Source organism: Typopeltis vanoorti, chromosome 26 (genome assembly GCF_054136105.1).
Source record: "Typopeltis vanoorti isolate ZY-2024b chromosome 26, IOZ_Tvanoo_1.0, whole genome shotgun sequence".
Lineage (NCBI taxonomy): Eukaryota > Metazoa > Arthropoda > Arachnida > Uropygi > Thelyphonidae > Typopeltis > Typopeltis vanoorti.
The window spans coordinates 7,829,677-7,847,938 of NC_143574.1; the positions used below are offsets into that span (position 1 = coordinate 7,829,677).

An 18,262-nucleotide genomic window follows, 5' to 3' on the forward strand; every position below is an offset into this window, starting at 1 on the left:
CTGTGCTTTTAGCTTTATTAGGTCTTCATTTGCTATCTCATCTGCTCTATATCTTGGTTATCAAACTTCAACTTTTTGGCTAACAGCAGTATCTTGTCACTAGTTATGTCTTTATCAAATCCTCTGAATTTTCAGTAGTTTCTTGCAAACTCCATTTGTATACTCTGTTGTCACCTCGCTCCATGCTGCTTCATTCTTTGTGCACTGCAAGATATTAAATTCTTTCCAAAAGTCACTGAGGTTTTCCTCACCTTCAGTAGCAATAGCCTGAGCAAAAGCATTTTTAAATGTTTTCAAGGCAGAAATAATACCCTTGTCCTATAAGTTGCTGGAGTATTCAGTGAATATGTTAGTGGAATGGCCATCATAGGTATGAATGGTCATAAGTCGCATATGTTGAAAGCTAAGGGCTGACTATTTAATCTTTTTTTTTTGGGGGGGGGGGTTTGACTAAAACGTGTGAAGGCTAGGTGAGTTCATTGGCAAGAGCTGCATCATTGGAACAAGTAAGTGAGGATCTGTCTAGTAGTGTTTTAGGATATTGTTTGGTTTGATCTTGAGGGTGGGGAGGTGCACATGTTTGTTGGCCTTCTGTAAATAGTAGAAGAATATGAAAGGTGTTGACGAGGGATCTAGGAATCAGACTGCAGGTTCTTTTTTCCACTGTGATGTGAATTTAGGAATATTGGCTGTTTAAATACCCTAAAAAAATGTATCTGAAGTCTGCTATAGCAATAAATAGTTCATACTCCATGTAGGGCAGTCAGACCACTGTTTTGAATGTAGCTATGTTGAGTGCATGGCATCCCCATTGTTGTCATTAATGTCGATTACTTCCCAGTACTTTGAGACAAGTATATTCAATTATGAATAGTTAATCACCATTAACTGTTTATTTTATTATTGTTTTATTTTTTATAATATTGACTTATTGCTAACCCTAATATAATTCAGCTGTGACTGAGCATATGCTCTGTGACTCACCTTATGATACATACTCTGTTTATAATTAACTGATCTCTTCTGCTTTTCCCTGATGATGTCCATGTAACATTGGACAAAATAATTGGAGTTTTTAGTAAATTCTGAATTTTTCAGATAATCTAAAGTTAATAAACTTTCCAAAAGTCACAAATAAGTGCATATGTTATGTGGACTTTTTCTATCCTTGCAATTAGTAATGGCCAAAATGCATGAGAAAGTGTATATATAATTTTTTTTTCTAAATGAAAGAATGATTGCCTTTTTAGGAAATGTTATTATTGGGAAAGAAAGAAAAAGAATTCCTTTGGCCACTGAAGGACTTTTTAATATTGGTTTGGTCTGTTCAAATTAGGCTTTATCCATAATATAGGTTCTGGATTTGGTACCAAATGTATAAAGTTATAGCTTAAAATGCATAAAAATAGTAAAAGAAATGAAGAGTTTTCAATTACCATTAACCCTGCAACCAGCCTTGATCTGTATACACATCAAGGTTGCCATGGATACAAAGTGCATGAAGAGTAATATTTCATCCACATACGTGCTGATATATTTAAAACATTTGATTGCTTATATTTCTGCACTGGTTTTCCTAACAAGTTAAAGTGGCTGAAAATTCAGCACTTAATATAATTTCCATTAAGTTTAATAAACTCACCGATCTATACAAATATTTTGTGACTTTATATACTGGACAGAAGTATGATTTTTTTAAATCATCCAGGTGATTCGGGAATAAACGGCAGAAAATGAATTGAGGTATATAGTTCATTAGGCAAGTTGCAGGAATTTTATCATGTTTAGATAAATATTAGTTTCATAATATGAAATATCCTCTCCCATGTTTTTATTCCTGCCTGTGATAGCCCATATTGCCTGCTACTAGCAGTGACCCCAATATTTGTATAGCAAACCCAATGCTATAAGTGCAATTTTTCATGCAAACCATTGCCACATTTATTTATTTATTTATTTTTTGTTTTGAGTGGTGGTGATTAAAAGATTAAAAATAGCAGAAAGCATAGACCAGAGAAAGCCAAATAACTATAAAAACAACACCCTTATGAGTGAAAATGATTTAAACAGAAAAAAGACTGCATGCGAGTTTTTTTGTCACTAATTTTAAGTCTGTTTCATCCCAAAACTGTATAATATTCTGATTCCATGCTTTTTGCAAAAGTTAACATAACACACTTATGTACTGCAGGTAACTTCTGTTTTCTTTTGTGGATGTAGCAGTGTGTTTTTCTCTACATATAAACATACACAGAACCGTCAAATGTATGCATTTATTTCACAGCTTTTAGTGTCAATGTTTGAGTCATGTAATCATTCTCTTTTCTGATCAACAGGAGGGTTAAGTAATTTTTATGCCATTGTTAAGATGTGAAACACCTTTTAGAGATATTTGGTACAAGCATATCCCAAAATATAATTTCATGATCTTTCTCTCTGAACTGCACATGAAAATCTCTTATGCTCCTATTTCTTACACTAAGGATATCTTAGAAAGGAAAGTATCTCCAGACAATTAGAAAGTTTGGTTTTCATGCATCTTTATACCAGATATCTTATTTTTTGTTTCTGCCTTTTAAGGACAAGCTTCTTTTCTTGTTTCACTTTGTGTTTTATCAGATATCTTCTTTATATAGCCTCTCTTCTCCCCAATCAGCTTGAGGTTTGAAGATTAAAATGTATGGACTGATTTTGTTCTTTCAGCTTGCAAAGTCTGATAATCGGGCAGAGAGTAGCCACAGTCTATTTAGTGTTATTATTTGGAATATGTTGATTGGATTTTAACGGTATGGATGTGAACACAGATTGATAAGAAAATAACTATTTATTGACTTAATTGCTAATATTTCGCTGGTATACTATCCAGCATCTTCAGAGCAAGATTTAACAAAATTCTGGCAGACCATGCTTTGGATACCTCTGCACATAGGATCAATTGGAAAAAAAACAAAAAGTGTCCACAGAAGCCTTTACAAGTCAGAGAGGTTGTTCCTGGAATCAACAGAAGCCTTGAAACATACTCAAAAACCTCAATAAGTATGGCTTGTTGAGGTTTTGTCTCCCAAATCTATCAAAGATTTGGGAGACAGTCATCCTAAGACCAAATTAATACCTGCTTTTTTCCTCTCTCTCTCTCTCTCTCTCCCCCCCCCTCCAACTTAGATGGTGCCTAATTAGGACTTTAGTCTTTGTGTTGCATGCTACATTTACTCATACTAGTCCCACTGTTACACCGGATTGTGGTTGTCTCGCTACTGTAACAAACTTTGTGTGCTATGAAGATTCTGGATAGAATACCAGCGAAATATTAGCAATTAAGTCAATAAATAGTTATTTTCTTATCAATCTGTGTTTGCATCTATACCGTTAAAATCCAATGAACATGTGTGATGAACACAAGCTTTTCCACATGTTTATTTGGAACATGGTCAAATTATGGGGAGGGGGTTGTATTTTAATTTTTGAGTTGGACATACTTGAACTGGAGTTACTGATGTGATTGTGTGATTACCCTTTGAGATGCGCAAGGTGTTTTGTCATTTGCATCATGTAAAAATACAGATTGAATTCCTAGAAAAGTTGGTTTTCCTTCTAGCAGCATTTTGCATAATGTTGCACCTGATTGAATGATCAGAAGAGCATATATTATGAATAGTAAGACTGACTGCCTTGACATTATGAACAGTAAAAGATTGTTACAATGCATTAGAGAAGCCTGGAGGATTAGAAAAATATATAGCATAGAAAGAGTACAAATATGTACTGAAGTGCATTCAAGAATATTAAATCCTGCTTTAAATGATGGCCACATTTTTGTAAAAGAGCAGAATTGTCAAAACTGTTTTACTACATTACTCAAAAAATAAATGTTCCTAAATGGAGTGACAGGAAAGATTCAGAAGAATCTTTGACCATAAATGCACTGATGGTTTAATACTGCTGTGCATTCACATATAGTTTGTGGCATCTCTGTGAGTACATAAATGTACTTTTGATACAGAAACCGAACAGTAATAAGTCTTTGAATTTAAGCTTTTTATAAAAATTATTTTGGCTAATTTTCATAATTCAGCTGTGGTAATTTTAAATTGTTTTTAACCATGTAGCAGTTTTCTCCAAAATACTGTATTTCATGTATGTAAGTTATTTTCATTTGTAACATCCAGCAGTAATCATGTTTATGTTCCTGTATTCTACTTTGCAGTTTCATTAATGATTTGAGGAAACTTACATGTATCTAACGTTGACTTAAATATTCTGTTCTCTCCTGTGGGGGCAAAAAAAAAAAAAAAAAAAAAAAAAAAAAAAAAAAAAAAAAACATAGTATTATCATATTGGATTATTGACCCATATAAAATACTTTAGTTCTTTACAAAATAACCAACATCGTTCTTCCTATTTGGCCTTATTAACTACAAAATCAAGATTTTTGCATTTTGCCTTCAAATATAGGGGTGAAGGTGTGGATCTGCCATTACAAAGGTAAATACCCTATAGACCTTTACCTTGATCAGTATTATGCCCGAAAATGTCTTGTTTATGTAAAAGTGGAAATTCCATGTTTTAAGAAATTTTGAGATATGGAAAAATTAATAGTTTTTGGAGTCAGCATGAAAGAATTGCTAGAAAAAGTAAAATACTTAACACAGTGCAGGCCTTTGTAGCATATTAATAATTAAATTTTCACAATCTACTTTGTTAAATTGCACATAAATCAGAACTTCTGAAATTAAATATTATAGCTATTTGTGTTAAAGAGCTGAATGATTTTTATATGCATCCCGATATTAAGCTTCTGCGAATGTAGTGCTTCACATCTGAAAAGGACATGCTGTAGTCATGTTATTCTTTTTTGTAATTAATGTATATATTTATAATAGCCCATAATTGAGGTTGATATTTAATTGTGAATCTGAAAGGGAATATTTTTAAACACATTAAATGTATAAAAAAATGCATTGAACTCCTTATTATCCAAGAAATGAGAAAGCCTAGAAAATTAGTAATGCATTTTATTATATAATTATTACCAGTAATCTTCTTGAACATTTAATAATTAATATGCATGCTTATAATTCCCAGAATATTAAGTAAACTGCTATAAAAAAGAGTCACTTAAACATCCTTTATTATCTGCCCTTTTAGAGACAGTTCATAAAATTTGCTAACATTCGGAAATCAAGTTTTTATTTCTAAGTGCAGGCATGGGTAATTTAAAGTTTATTGTGTAGTGTTTCATGTTAGCTTTAAAGTTGCTGTCCATTTTTTTAAAAAAACTACATAGAATTTACCCAAATCAGTATTTTTGTGAATGGCCTCTTCCTTTAAGAGCTTTGACTTTTAGATTCTTTTTGATCTTACTACATATGATCAACAGCTAACACCTTTTTGATTTTCTTTCATTTGAATTTGTACTTGCATGCTTCTATACAAAGCAAATGCAGAAAGTTATGATTTTTAATTTTGAAAAAAAAAGAAAGAAAAAAAAAGCATTTTTATCAATTTGAAAACTTGACCTCAGTGAAATGGTAGGATAATTAACTAAATTACTTAATAGATATTTTAAATAAATTTAAATATAAGATAATTTGATGCATAAAACTAAGAGAACAATGGGAAATTCAGTTACAGCTGATTATAACTTAGTGCTGAAGTGGACAGTTACTTTTTTTTTTAAAAAAATGCAAACGGCAACAAAATCTGCTGTACTTTTTTTCATAAAAACAAGCTTTCCTCATTGTTGCCTTCAGGTATTTACCAAGTCCTATGATTGTATAACTTTTTCTATTTTGGCCTTGACTGGCTAACTTCATAAGTGCAGATTTGCTAGGCATAGGAGTCTTTTGGATAATTTCATTGTAGATTTTCTGTTCCTCGCAGTTTGGGAAATTGTAATTTCTGATAATTCTTAATAATGGTCAGTTTGAGTACCCATGTAGCTGCATTTAAAAAGAAAACTATTGTTATAGCATGTAGTTATATTTATTTGCATTTGAATTTCCCATTTCTCTCTTAAAATTATGCCCTGACAAGTTTTGACATGCTTAAACTGAAATTCTTCTACCTTTTCACTGTGGTCATATGCTACATTATAGAATTAAAAAAAAAAAAAAAATATATGCATTTGATTTTAAATATTAACTTAACACTTGCTCAAAGACTATTTGCCATCAGACTACCCTCTCTGTTGGAACTTCTAGTAGTTACAAATTGTGGACTTAAAGCCTTTTGCTTTGGGAACCTAGCCAATGCATTTGAAATCGAAAGTAGATTTGCTTGGGTGGGGAAGTCCAGTTATACTTCACTCTTACAAACAGGATGGAGTAGACTTCAGAGATCGATACTCTTAGAATTCCTCCCCCCCCTTCCCCTTTAACTCACACACACATGGGAGGGGGTCTGGAAATTTCTGATAAATATGTAGAACAAAAATAAATTAATTTTATGTCTTATATATCCTAAAAATATGAAAAAAAACTTGTTCTAGGTGTTTATCAGAACTTTCCAGACCCCTCTCATTTACCACCTTAAAGTTTAACAAATGTTTATCGCGTCTCCAGTTTGTTTTGAGACACCCATTTCTGCCTTCTGTGAGGTTGTTATCTTTAGCAGGCTTGGTCACTGCAGTCCTTTTCATGGAAAATCTCTTCCCCCTTGACAAAGCTGATCTCTGTATTAAACATCATTACTAAATGATATTACTATGTTACCTTTGAATTCTGTTACGTACGGTGTTGCTATGGCAACAAGTTATTGAGATGTGCGCATTTCATGGACAGACAAATTAAGCGTATTCTTGTATATGATTCATTAATGATGATGCATTACTTTATTACCAGGGAAATCAGAGAGGTGGATTTAATCAACATTCTTCCAATGAATTTGGAGGGCCTAATACAGAGGAGGTGAGTGTCTGGAAATTGATTGGAATTGAAAAATTAAGTAATTTGAATAATTCCTTATTCAAATTGCTGTGAGGATTACTTTTTGTATTATAAGAACAAGAGATTTAAAAAAAAAATGAAAATTATGCAGCATATTTACCTAGTGTTTGACTGCAGTGAAGCAGATTCGCTTGGTTTATGCTGTGGTTTTCAAAAAGTGAACTTATTATCTAAACCATAAACCATTTAATAGTCATTAACCTCTTATTTATAATAGGATAATCAGTTTGGAATTATTTATGGTAATAAATAACACCATTTTATTTACTCATTTTTCATTTTTTCTTTAAACCACTCTGTTTTAATAAACAAGGTTTTCAATGACTTAAAGAAAATTTCAGTATATAGTGTAGGATTGCAGATATAATTATTTCATTTTGTGTCTTTGTCTCTCTTATATTCAAAAGTATCTGTTTTCTAGATATTCTTCTGTTACACTGTCTTTGGAATGCATAGTTATTTTTTGTGATATCATGTAGCCCACTCACTTAAGTTATTAAGTCTGATAATGGCTCTTTTGTATATTAAAGTTTTTTAAGTATGATATGGTTTCATGCTTGAGCTTATCTTGTTGGTTAGAAGTGTACCCCCCTCTTGTCAAAAAATTTCTTTAACATTTCTGCTTATTCTTCTCTTCTAGCATAAAATATTTAGGATAAAAAAATTAAACTGAAAACACTGCTCATGGACAATTTTCACTCAGAAGATGAATGTAAAGTTCAGATTCAGTAGTTTTTAATCAGATGGATCCATTTTTAATGCATTTCACAACATTATATAAGCACTTGTTATCATTGCTTGTCACACCTTAGCTTGTCATATTTTGATTATATTTGAGATGTTCCCATATTTATATTTGGTATGCAAAATTATAGCCTTAAACAAAAACACCAAGACTAAAAATGTGTAATTTTTATGATAATGAGTACTATCACTGAGCAACTAAGATATCTTAAATGAGCTGAAGACCAAATTAACAAATTTTACAACAATTGGAGGGTTATAGCCAGTTTGTGGGTGTTTGGTTTAGTAGGCTATGAGGCATCCCTGTGTGATGTTTGTCCATTGTGTGCTTTCAGCTTCTTCATGCAAAAGAAGCTAGTGTTAGAAGTATTTGAAAAATAAAAAAACACCTGCCATCTCCATCTGAGATTGGCTAACTCAGCTGTTTCTATAATGGTCTAGAAAGTTATAACTACATGAAATCCACCTTTGTATGATTTTGAATCATTTTCCTCTTTTTATTGTATACCCAAGCACATCACTCAGATAAGTGTAATGTTGATATTTTAATTTATGTTTGGGCTGACCAAACTATCTTTTTTTGGGGGGGGGGGGTATTATTTTTACTCTATTCAAACACATTGAATTGTGTTATAGCTATTCCCATTTATATTTAAAGGTTTTGGTTCCTAGACCAGCAGTTGCTGTAGTTATTGGTAAAGGAGGCGATATGATCAAAAGAATACAACAAGATTCAGGAGCAAAAGTTCAATTTCAGCAACCAAAAGAGGAGAGTCCAGGAGATAAAGTATGTTTAGTTAGTGGAACTGCTGAGCAAGTTCAGAAAGCTAGTGGAATCATTCATGAACTTATTCATAGTGTTTTGGTAAGTAATAGAATGAAACTTTTCTATTTCACGAGTAAAATTGTATATCTAATTTATAATATCTTCATGGCATAGCAAGTGGTTTTTCATGCGTTACTTCCATCTGAGATTGGCTAACTCAGCTGTTTCTAAAATGGTCTAGAAAGTTATAACTACATGAAATCCACCTTTATATGATTTTAAAATCATTTTCCTCTTTTTATTGTATACCCAAGTACATCACTCAGATAAGTGTAATGTTGATATTTTAATTTATGTTTGGGCTTAAATTCTAATTCCATTCATAATAGATAGCCAGAAATTCATTAGACCTTTCTACAGGAATTATTAAGTTGTCAAGTCTTATAGAGATAGTGGGTTTTTCTTGGAAAACTGATAAAGCCCAAGAACACCTAAATCTGCATAAATAATAAAGAGTGCCACTTCCACTAGTTGCATTTTGAGAACACTAGCCAAGTAATTTTAATAATATACTGAAGTTTATATTTAATTTTTTTTTTTGTAATTATTGCAAATACATGATTGCATATTTTCTTGTTTTCTTCTTCTTCCTTCTACATGTTAGGCCTACTGGCCTGTTACAGAGCTATCTTAAGCCCTTCTAAGTCATACCTGTCACAATGATAAGTTGACTAGTCCTATGCCTCCTGGTATATTCTATGGCTGTAGCTGCATGTGTTTACGGGGCCAGTTTGTCTGAGAAAGATCCTTAAGCTCCTCACATCTGCTATGGGAATCGAATCCAGGACACTCCATTCCCAGGCATAAGGTTGCGAAGCGCATAGCCACTAGGCTAACTGGGCAGACATTTTCTTGTTTTGTTTCTGCTTATTCGATGCTGGTTTCAGGAACATTTACAGAAATTATCATTTCGTAAATGCAGGGTTACTGTCATATTTTTATGAGTGCTTCTAATAATTCATCTGAACATTTGCATGTTTTATGAATAAAATATTTAACTATAAAATACAACTTTTATCTTCTCCACATAAGCTAAAGTTTGCTGTAAATTTTAATTTAAAATGCGGCAAACTGCTAACTTCCAGCCTTTTAATAAGTTATTACAATTCCTGACTAATGTCTGAGTCCTTTAGTTTCACAGTTTAGTTAAGAGAGAAATTTAATGGTATTACTATTTGTGGAGTTTAAATCTTGTTTAAAAGTACATAATTGCATTTATTAACTTTTTAGCAGTTTGTTCTTAATATTTTTTAGGTGACTGGAATTCAAATAAAGAAAGTAAGTTTAAAACCACTTACAATATATACACTAAAACACAAGGTAAAAGTATTATTTATTAAATATACTACCACCATGTACGAGGGTGATCTGAAAAGTTCTCGGCTTAACAATGAAAAAACGAATTTATAATTTCAAAATTATTTTTCACATAATCTCCCTTAAGACTAATACATTTATTCCAGTGATGCTCCAACACCATTATCCCATCCCTGTAGTGGTTCTCAGTAAGATCTGCAAAATACCCCTCTACAGCTGCAATCACCTTGATTCGAAGAAAAACGCTGACCAGTGAGGAAGAGTTTTAGTTTTGGGAAGAGATAGAAGTCAGAGGGATCCAAATCTGGGGAATAGGGTGGATGTTCCAACAATTCATAGTGCAGATCCCTTAATTTTCCCATTGCCAAAACACCTTTGTGGGCAGGTGCATTGTCCTGATGAAAGATGATTTTTTTTTTCTCTTCTGCAAACCGGGTCTTTTCTCATAAATTTTCTTGTCTAGTCTGGTTAAAAGATCAGAATAACATTCCCTGGTTAATTGTTTCAGACCACCATTGTGTTCTGAAATTAAAAGACCATCGTCAGTGGCTTAATTTCAGACTGAAATATATGGCAGTATATTTAATAAATTTAGTATATTTAATAATTTTACCTTGTGTTTTCATGTATATATTGTATAGAACTATGGCACAAGTTTCTCTAAAAACAAGAAATCAACTTAACAGTAGAAAAGGATTTTCTAAATGCACTGTATGATGCTTGTACCAATTATAGTTTTATGACGTTATCTAGCTGACTTGATTTCATTAAAAAAAAAATCCTTTTCAGTGTGTGTGAAGAAAAGCTTACTGACTAGTGATTAATTTGAAAAAAGAACCTTAAGATGCTTCAGATTTTTTTTTTTTATGTGACTACCACCCACAAAGGCTATAAATATGCATGGGTTAAGGATTTTTATTATTTTTCGTAATTTTTATGATATATTTATTCATTTTTTACCTGCTCCAGAAACTCTCTTCTAGAGCCCAAACAGAGAAATTTTCAGGCCTCCAACAAGCAGGGATGTGGTCTCATCCGACAATGAAATTCATCTCCCGCCTAAAGCTAATCATAAATGCCGAACCAGCAGCGTTAAAAAGAAAAAAAGAAAAGATAAACTTGCACTGTTCTAAGCATACAGAACTGCAGCTGAGATTTGAAATTATTGCTTACAACAAGCAGTATCAGAAACAGGAAATATATATAGGTTCAAGTATTAAGTGGAGAAAAGATTTCTGAAATGCATTTGAGGGTTAACATGGCTACCTAGAGCATCCCAGATGTGCTTAGGATTAAGAATGAAAAATCTGGCTGATCATCCCATACAAATGATAGTTACTTCTTGAAGATATTGGTTCACAATCTCTGTTCTATGTATCATCTTGTAGGATAAATGATTCCATATAGCACCTGCATATTGATGAACATAGTGGTCTAGGAGCTTGTCCCTGTGTTTCAGCACTGGTTTCACTAGAAAGCACATAGAGATCATTGCGCCCACCCAGCAAAATGTCCCCCCCCCCCACCATAAATGTGGCATTGGGTGCACATATACCAGTTGCTTAACATGAAGCCTTCTGCGCATAGGAAAACAGATATCAATGCTTCTGTAGCTGATGTGAGCTCAGATCATAGCTAATTTGGAGAACTCATATTGCAGTGAGCAGATAATCAGAGATATTGGTCACCTACAGTTGTAGCCATAGCTTTTCTTCACTGTATCTTTGGAATACTGTCAGAATTGGATCCACAGTCTGTGAACCATAGAACAACTCATGTACAACCATCTGGCTATCTCTGCCTGACTTTGTCTAGCATCTAGTCCTGTGATGACTCACCACTTGAATTGATTGGTTAAATGTCTCTCTCTCGACAATGAAAAACCACTTGAGCATGCCTGCTTTTATGGCTTGGCTTATTTGCATATATTGCTGACAGCACCACTCGTTTGGATACAATAACCAAACTCAGTATCACTTTTTACTTAATAACCTGACTTTTGTATGTTTTTTCCCTGATTAATTTATGGAAACTGCTGCAGTTGAAAAATCATAGAATTATAACAAGAATCTGTACTTCAGTTTTGTAGATCTGGAAAAGACAAAAGATGTCGAGAGAAAACTTTTCAAAACGCTGCAGTTATATGGGGTAAAGGAAACATTATATAGAGAAATACATATCTGTATTTAAGTTGTTAACCAACAGTTAGAATTGAAGGACGTACAAGATGGTTTGTAAAATCAGGTGGAAGACAAGTATGCACATCTATATGAATTGCATTATGAAAGAAACAGGTTAATCTCATATTAGAGTCAGAGGTATCAAACTTAGTTCTTGCTTTACAGATGATGGACTCCTAAACACATCCGTGCAAGTCTCCAGAATTCTCTAAATCGAATAACACTTGTAACAAATTTGGCATGAAAATCAGCTCTAAAAAGACCAAAATAGTTGTATTCTCAATGGAGAAACTAACTAAAAGATTTCAGATATTTGGGCTTAGTAAATTGTAGTGAAGATTGCAAATTAAATATGGAAATAGATGACAGAATAATCAAAGGTGGTATGATGGAGAACCAGTTGAATAAATTTTTGGTATAAGATATTAGCCATAGCACTAAACTATCAGTATACAAGAGTGTTCAAATCAGTTTTAAGTTATGGATCTGAGAGTTGGAGTAGAAATAAAGCACTTGATGAAAGACCATAGATATTAGAGTTGAATGATTCTGCCAGTGATGTCATCTGAACAGATGACATCACTGGCAGAATCGTATTAAAAATGTAGATATTAGAAAAGAACTTGACATTGTCATCAAACAAAAATATTACCGTAATAAGGCTAATCTAAGTTGGTATAGCTTAAACAAAATGGAAGAGGAAAGTTAGTAGAACAGGTATTTTATGCCAATTGTTCAAGATAAAGCTGCCGGCCTGGTTGACCGAGTGGTTAGCATATTCGCTCTCCAGCCATTTTATATTCGAACCTTAATGTTTTTCTATGACTTTCAGCTGCACACCTCATTCACATAGGAGCTCATATATAGTAGATTTTATGTTGTGCAGAAACAAAAAAAAATTATATCTTCATGACAGTGGTGTGCATATCAAAATATAAAATTGCTTCAAGAAAAACAAATAATAATATTAAATTTTCTTTTAAGCTCCATCTCTTATTTGAATAATAATAAAGCTTTGCTTTCAAATATTGGTACTACCAAAAATGTTTAACTGAGCACTGAAAAAAGTGTTCCAAAAAATTGGAACACATTTTCAGAAAGATTAAAGAACAATATTTCTCTGGGAAATAGTTATAAAATTCTATTAGTTTTCAGGTTTAAACTCTGTGCTCCAACAGTTAGTGTTATGAATATCAGTCACCACTAACGTGGATTAACTTGATTCACATATCACAAGAAAGGATTAGAAAACAGAACCTTGCTCTGTGAGTTTGTCAGTATGTTATTTGATGTAACTCCATTTTGGAACAAAATAAAATGGAAAATTTTTTTTTTAAAAAAAATTAATGCCGAATTTGAGATTTAAACGGTGTCGTTTGTATGGCTGAACTTAGCTGATTAATTTGTTGATTTGTACTTCATACTTTTGAATTTAAATGATTAAGTGAACTACATATTACTATAAACTTTGGTTATTACTTGATATCTCTTAGAATTTGAATAATCTCATTTGGATGTCATCTTCATTTACTCATTAAATTTCTCTTTCTTTCTTTTGTTATTTCATCTATAATTATGTTAAATGAAGATGGTGTTGCCCTTGTTTGATCCCTTTCCTTTAGAGATATTTGCATTTTGTATTGCCATATTATGTTATACATGATATTTGTGTGTGTAAATGCATTTTCTAAGTCAATGAAATATAAATAGCGATATTAAAATAGAAGATATTATGGATCCATCCATATTTGATAGCAAAATATAGAGAGAAACAAAACAGACACATTATTAGAATATAACTTTGAGCAACAGAGTTGCCTTAGTATGCATCACTAAGACACAAGCTAGTGGAGTGAAATCTAGGAGAATAAGGTAACTAGTGGAGTACCTCAGGTTTCTGTACTAGGGCTGCTACTTTTTAATTTGTATATCAGTGATATAGAGAAAGATTTAAGTGTGTGTGTGTGGGGGGGATCCAGTTGTTTGCTCATGATTGTCCTTTCGGGGAGAGCAGTAGTCGATAAAGGTGATTTAGATATCCGGCAAAATTGGCATTGCGGATAATGAATGTCATTTTAATGTTAGAACATCTAAGGTTATGCACTTTGGATTGGAAAGTTTACACACTGTGTATCACATTGATGGTACTGTATTACAGGAAATTGATGAGACTTTGGGATGATGGTGGACAGAGTTGAAGTTCAGCGGTTATAGTACAAACATTGGTAAAATAGCTTGAACGATTGCTTGGATGTTTATAAGACTATGATTCAGCTTCATCTTGAATACTGTGCACAGATTTGGTCACCTGGGTTTGCTGGGGGGGATCAGGAGGTGATGGAGAGGATTCAGAGAAGGGTGATAGGTCTGTGGAATGCTTCCTATGAAGATAGGTTGAAGGTGTGTGAGTTGCAAAGTTTAGTTGATAGGCAGAAAAGAGAGGATATGATAGAAACTTTAAGTAGCATGTTCTTCTTCTATATCTACTTAAATATTAAAAGGGTTTTATAAAAATTGACTAGGGGTCATTTGTGAAATTGTATAGGAGTGTGGTGAGTAAAGGTATGAAGACTAGATTTTTTGCATGGGGAGTGATAAATGAGTGGAATGAATTGCCAGAATTAGTTGTGAGTGCCCTGACAGTGAAGTAGTTTAAAGAGAGCTATAATAGGCTTTGTGTATGAGTTAGTGTAGGTCTCCAGATTCCATGGCGATACTGTATAATAATGATAATAATACTTTACTAACACAAATATGATTTCTTATGTTCTATTTGTTTTTATTCATCTTAAAACAAATATAGCAGCGCTACATACATGATCTCTGCTTATAAGAATCTTCTTGTGTTTGACATAATTTAGTTGTGATTTCGATTCTTCTTGAATACTTTTTATAATATTTTTAAGGAAGTAAACAGTAAATTTAATCTTCAATGGTTTTGGGTTCGGATTTCATTTTCTCATAAATATTGGTGTTGTAATGTTCATCTTCTAGTTCTTGGGAGAACTTTCTTTTCTTAAAGATTAGTTTAAGTAAGTTGATTGTACTTTTGGTTATTTATTTATCTTTCGTATTTTAGTATTTAAATATTAATTTCATCAATTCTAGCTGATTTTCCCTTTTATTTATTTAATTTTTTTTGGTTTGTTTTATGTATTTGTTTACTTTATTTCTGATTTTTAATTCTTCCACACCTTCATTTAATTTGATAAAATTTTTCAATCATTCTTTTTCTATAACCAATTCTCTTTCTGTATATTTATACATTCACATTTCTTTTATTTCATATTGTTCACTGTATTTGTTTCTGTTCTTCATGTCAGCTTTTTTTTTAGTAACTTATGTAGTATCTTGTGCTTTATAAGTCTTTTGTTCTTTTATATTCTTTCTATTTAGCTATATTAGTTGATAATGTTCTTAATTGCTTTCTCCCCCTTCTCAGATTTCTGGTGTCTTTATACTGTAGTGTCCAAAAAGCTTGAATAGATATTGAAGTAAGGTATTAGGCCTTTTTTTTTAATGAAGAAATACTAATTCCAAAAGTTTATGTTTTGCGTCTTGATTGTGCCCTCTCCATTTAAATGTTAAATGCAAATGTTTATAACATTATCCAAGTCAACATCTATCTTCACTTTAATGTTGGCCTTTCATGGAAAATAACTGGGTTTCATATAAATGTAATTGATGCCATGGTAGAGTAGTTAATCCTGTCTGCGTAGTATACTGGGTGTTAATTGCATGTAAGACTGGCTAATTTAACGTGCTTAGTGTCCATACCATACATTTAGCCAAATGTCTATGGACATTATTTAGCCAAAAACTGGACAACACTTTATTTTACATCTTTTGTTTGTAGGTTATAATTTCAGATACATTATAAAATGCTGACTTTGTTGGCCAAATGGACCATATATCCATTCCAAACAACAGGTTGGAAATTCAAATCCTGCTATGGTCATGGATGTGTGTGAATATCTTTAGATGATAGATGAATTTTGTTGCTTAGTGTGAGATTACTCCTGCTTATTAGAGTACAAAAAGAACTTTTTCAAGCCTAAAAGTGGTTTGAAAAAGTTTTTATTCTGAGCAGAGTTTCTGAGTTATCTAGCACTTTGCCTACCCACAGTTCAAATGTGCTATAAGTTTCTACCTTCCTTGGGTAAGAGTCACCTAAAAGAAAAAGGAGTTACTTTTCTTCTATCCTAAGTGGCATCTGCATTTTTAGAATTCAAAACTATTACAAAAATTATTTTTAAATGAAATTTGTGGACGGTCATGATCCAATGTAGGATTTATTCTAAATTTGTGCCTTATAAAATGGTAGTACTTGTGTCAACTAATAAGATTTTATTTGGATACTAAATATTCATATTCATAAATATTCATTTGAAATTAATGGGAAATACCTGTTTTAGCATTCTGAATAGTTCACAGGCACATAATCCCATTTCTCCTTATGATTTAATGGGACAAGATCTGTGATACAAAGACTACAGCATTTTATTAACTGCTGTTCAGTTTTCTGAGAGGGCCATAAGTTTATGTCCTAGGTCAGGGCTGTCCAACCTTAGGTAATCCGAGGGCTGCATCACAGTGTGTATCTAGTAATTTGGTGACAGCAGCGACACAACCTTGATAGCTGAACAAACCAACATCACTAATTACATGCTCACGTTCCCTGTGAGTGCCTGGAGCATGCACGTTGGAACAAAACAGTGCAAGAACGTTTATTTGACACATCTAATATTTGAAAAAGTATATAGTGATGTAAAAACACCAAGTAAAATTACCAATATCGAGATTATTGATTAGTGATAGAATTAAAATATCCAATACGCATTTGATTCAAATTGTTATTTTATTTTTTCACTTGCGAAAATCAAAACCCACAGGTGGGCTGCACAAAATCGCACCGGGGGCCAGATGCAGCTTGCAGGCAGTGCTTTGGGCAGCCCTGCAATTACGAATTTTTGCATGTGCTTAATGTGCACTGATTACTGTTGGGATTCCTTATTGAGACACTTGAACATAGATATTATTTCGGCACAAAGAGTTTGTGAAATGCAAATCAGTCCCAGTTATCTCATAACATATAGAGAGGGACAGATGATATCTGTTGTATTGATTTTTAACTGTTACACTGATCTTTGGGGGAGGGTAAAATCTTCCTGATTTTTAGGAGCACACACCTGAATCAGTTTTTTTGATATGAAACTAGGTCCTCTCTCAGGTAGAACAGCCTTGTCTGTCCATTGATAGTTGGTCTGTTTGCAAAAAGGAGCTAAATAATAAGAGAGAAAGATAGTCAGCTAGAGCAAGAAATAGTGTATTTTACTTAACAGAAAATTATATTGTTGTTTCAACAGCAGATTTCAATTTTATTTTTTTCTTACAACACACTCCCTTCAAAAGGCATACATTGTGTTGAATCTCATCAGTGGGAACTGACTATTAAAAGTCAAAGTTGTCCTTTGAGTTGACTCCTCTCTATATGTAGGCAAGTTCTAACAACACATGCAAACTTTCATTAGCGTACATTTTAAGAAAAAATATAGGTATGAAAACAGTAGTATAATTTGTCATATAATATACTTCCCAGTCCAGTGATAAGTTTCCATAGCTCACTAAGTTTGAATGTCCTTTGGGTTGAATCCCATCTAAGATATAGCTGTTAAAAGATTTTTTTTTTTTTTTTTTCAACTGAAGGTTACCCAGTCTCATATAGATGTGACAATTTTACTCTGGCTTTTGATCTTGCAAAATTGGCATACAAAGAACACATACACAATTTATGGATATAATACATTGGCTTGATTAAACTAATTCCTTCGTTGATTAAACTGTAATTCCAACCAGTTGCCCAACTCATTAAAAACTTGCCAAAAGAAATAGGTTATAAGTGATCTGTTCTAGCAATATGCCAATTCCGTATAAGGAAAAAATAATTTTATTTAATTCAGGCATAGTTTTTCATGGATTAATACTAAAATTTACATTTGTTGTGAATCTGCTAACTGTGTAAATGTTCCCATTGTGTCCTGTAGTAGTTCAGACAAAAATATTTTCATGATTAATGTTTCCCCATCCTAGTGAAATGGTCCTGTGTTTGCATGGAAGCACTTACATATAAAGAGCAGTATGACTGAACTTGAAGTTTCAGATGCAAAATATTTTGTGATTTAACGTATCACTGCATCTTGAATGTATTATTATGCCAAACCTAAAAGACTTCATATCTATACTATTATTAC

At 32.7% G+C, this 18,262-nt stretch overlaps 1 protein-coding gene across 2 annotated transcripts in view; it reads left to right on the forward strand.

Moving 5' to 3' along the window:
• Positions 1-18,262, forward strand: part of LOC150092300 (far upstream element-binding protein 1-like) — a 176,958-nt gene that overhangs the window by 86,104 nt on the left and 72,592 nt on the right. For both annotated transcript variants that reach the window (XM_090414931.1, XM_090414930.1), the window contains exons 10-11: positions 6,840-6,905; positions 8,347-8,553. In XM_090414931.1, the coding sequence (XP_090271057.1) occupies positions 6,840-6,905; positions 8,347-8,553 (273 nt within the window). The remainder of the gene's footprint in view (positions 1-6,839; positions 6,906-8,346; positions 8,554-18,262) is intronic.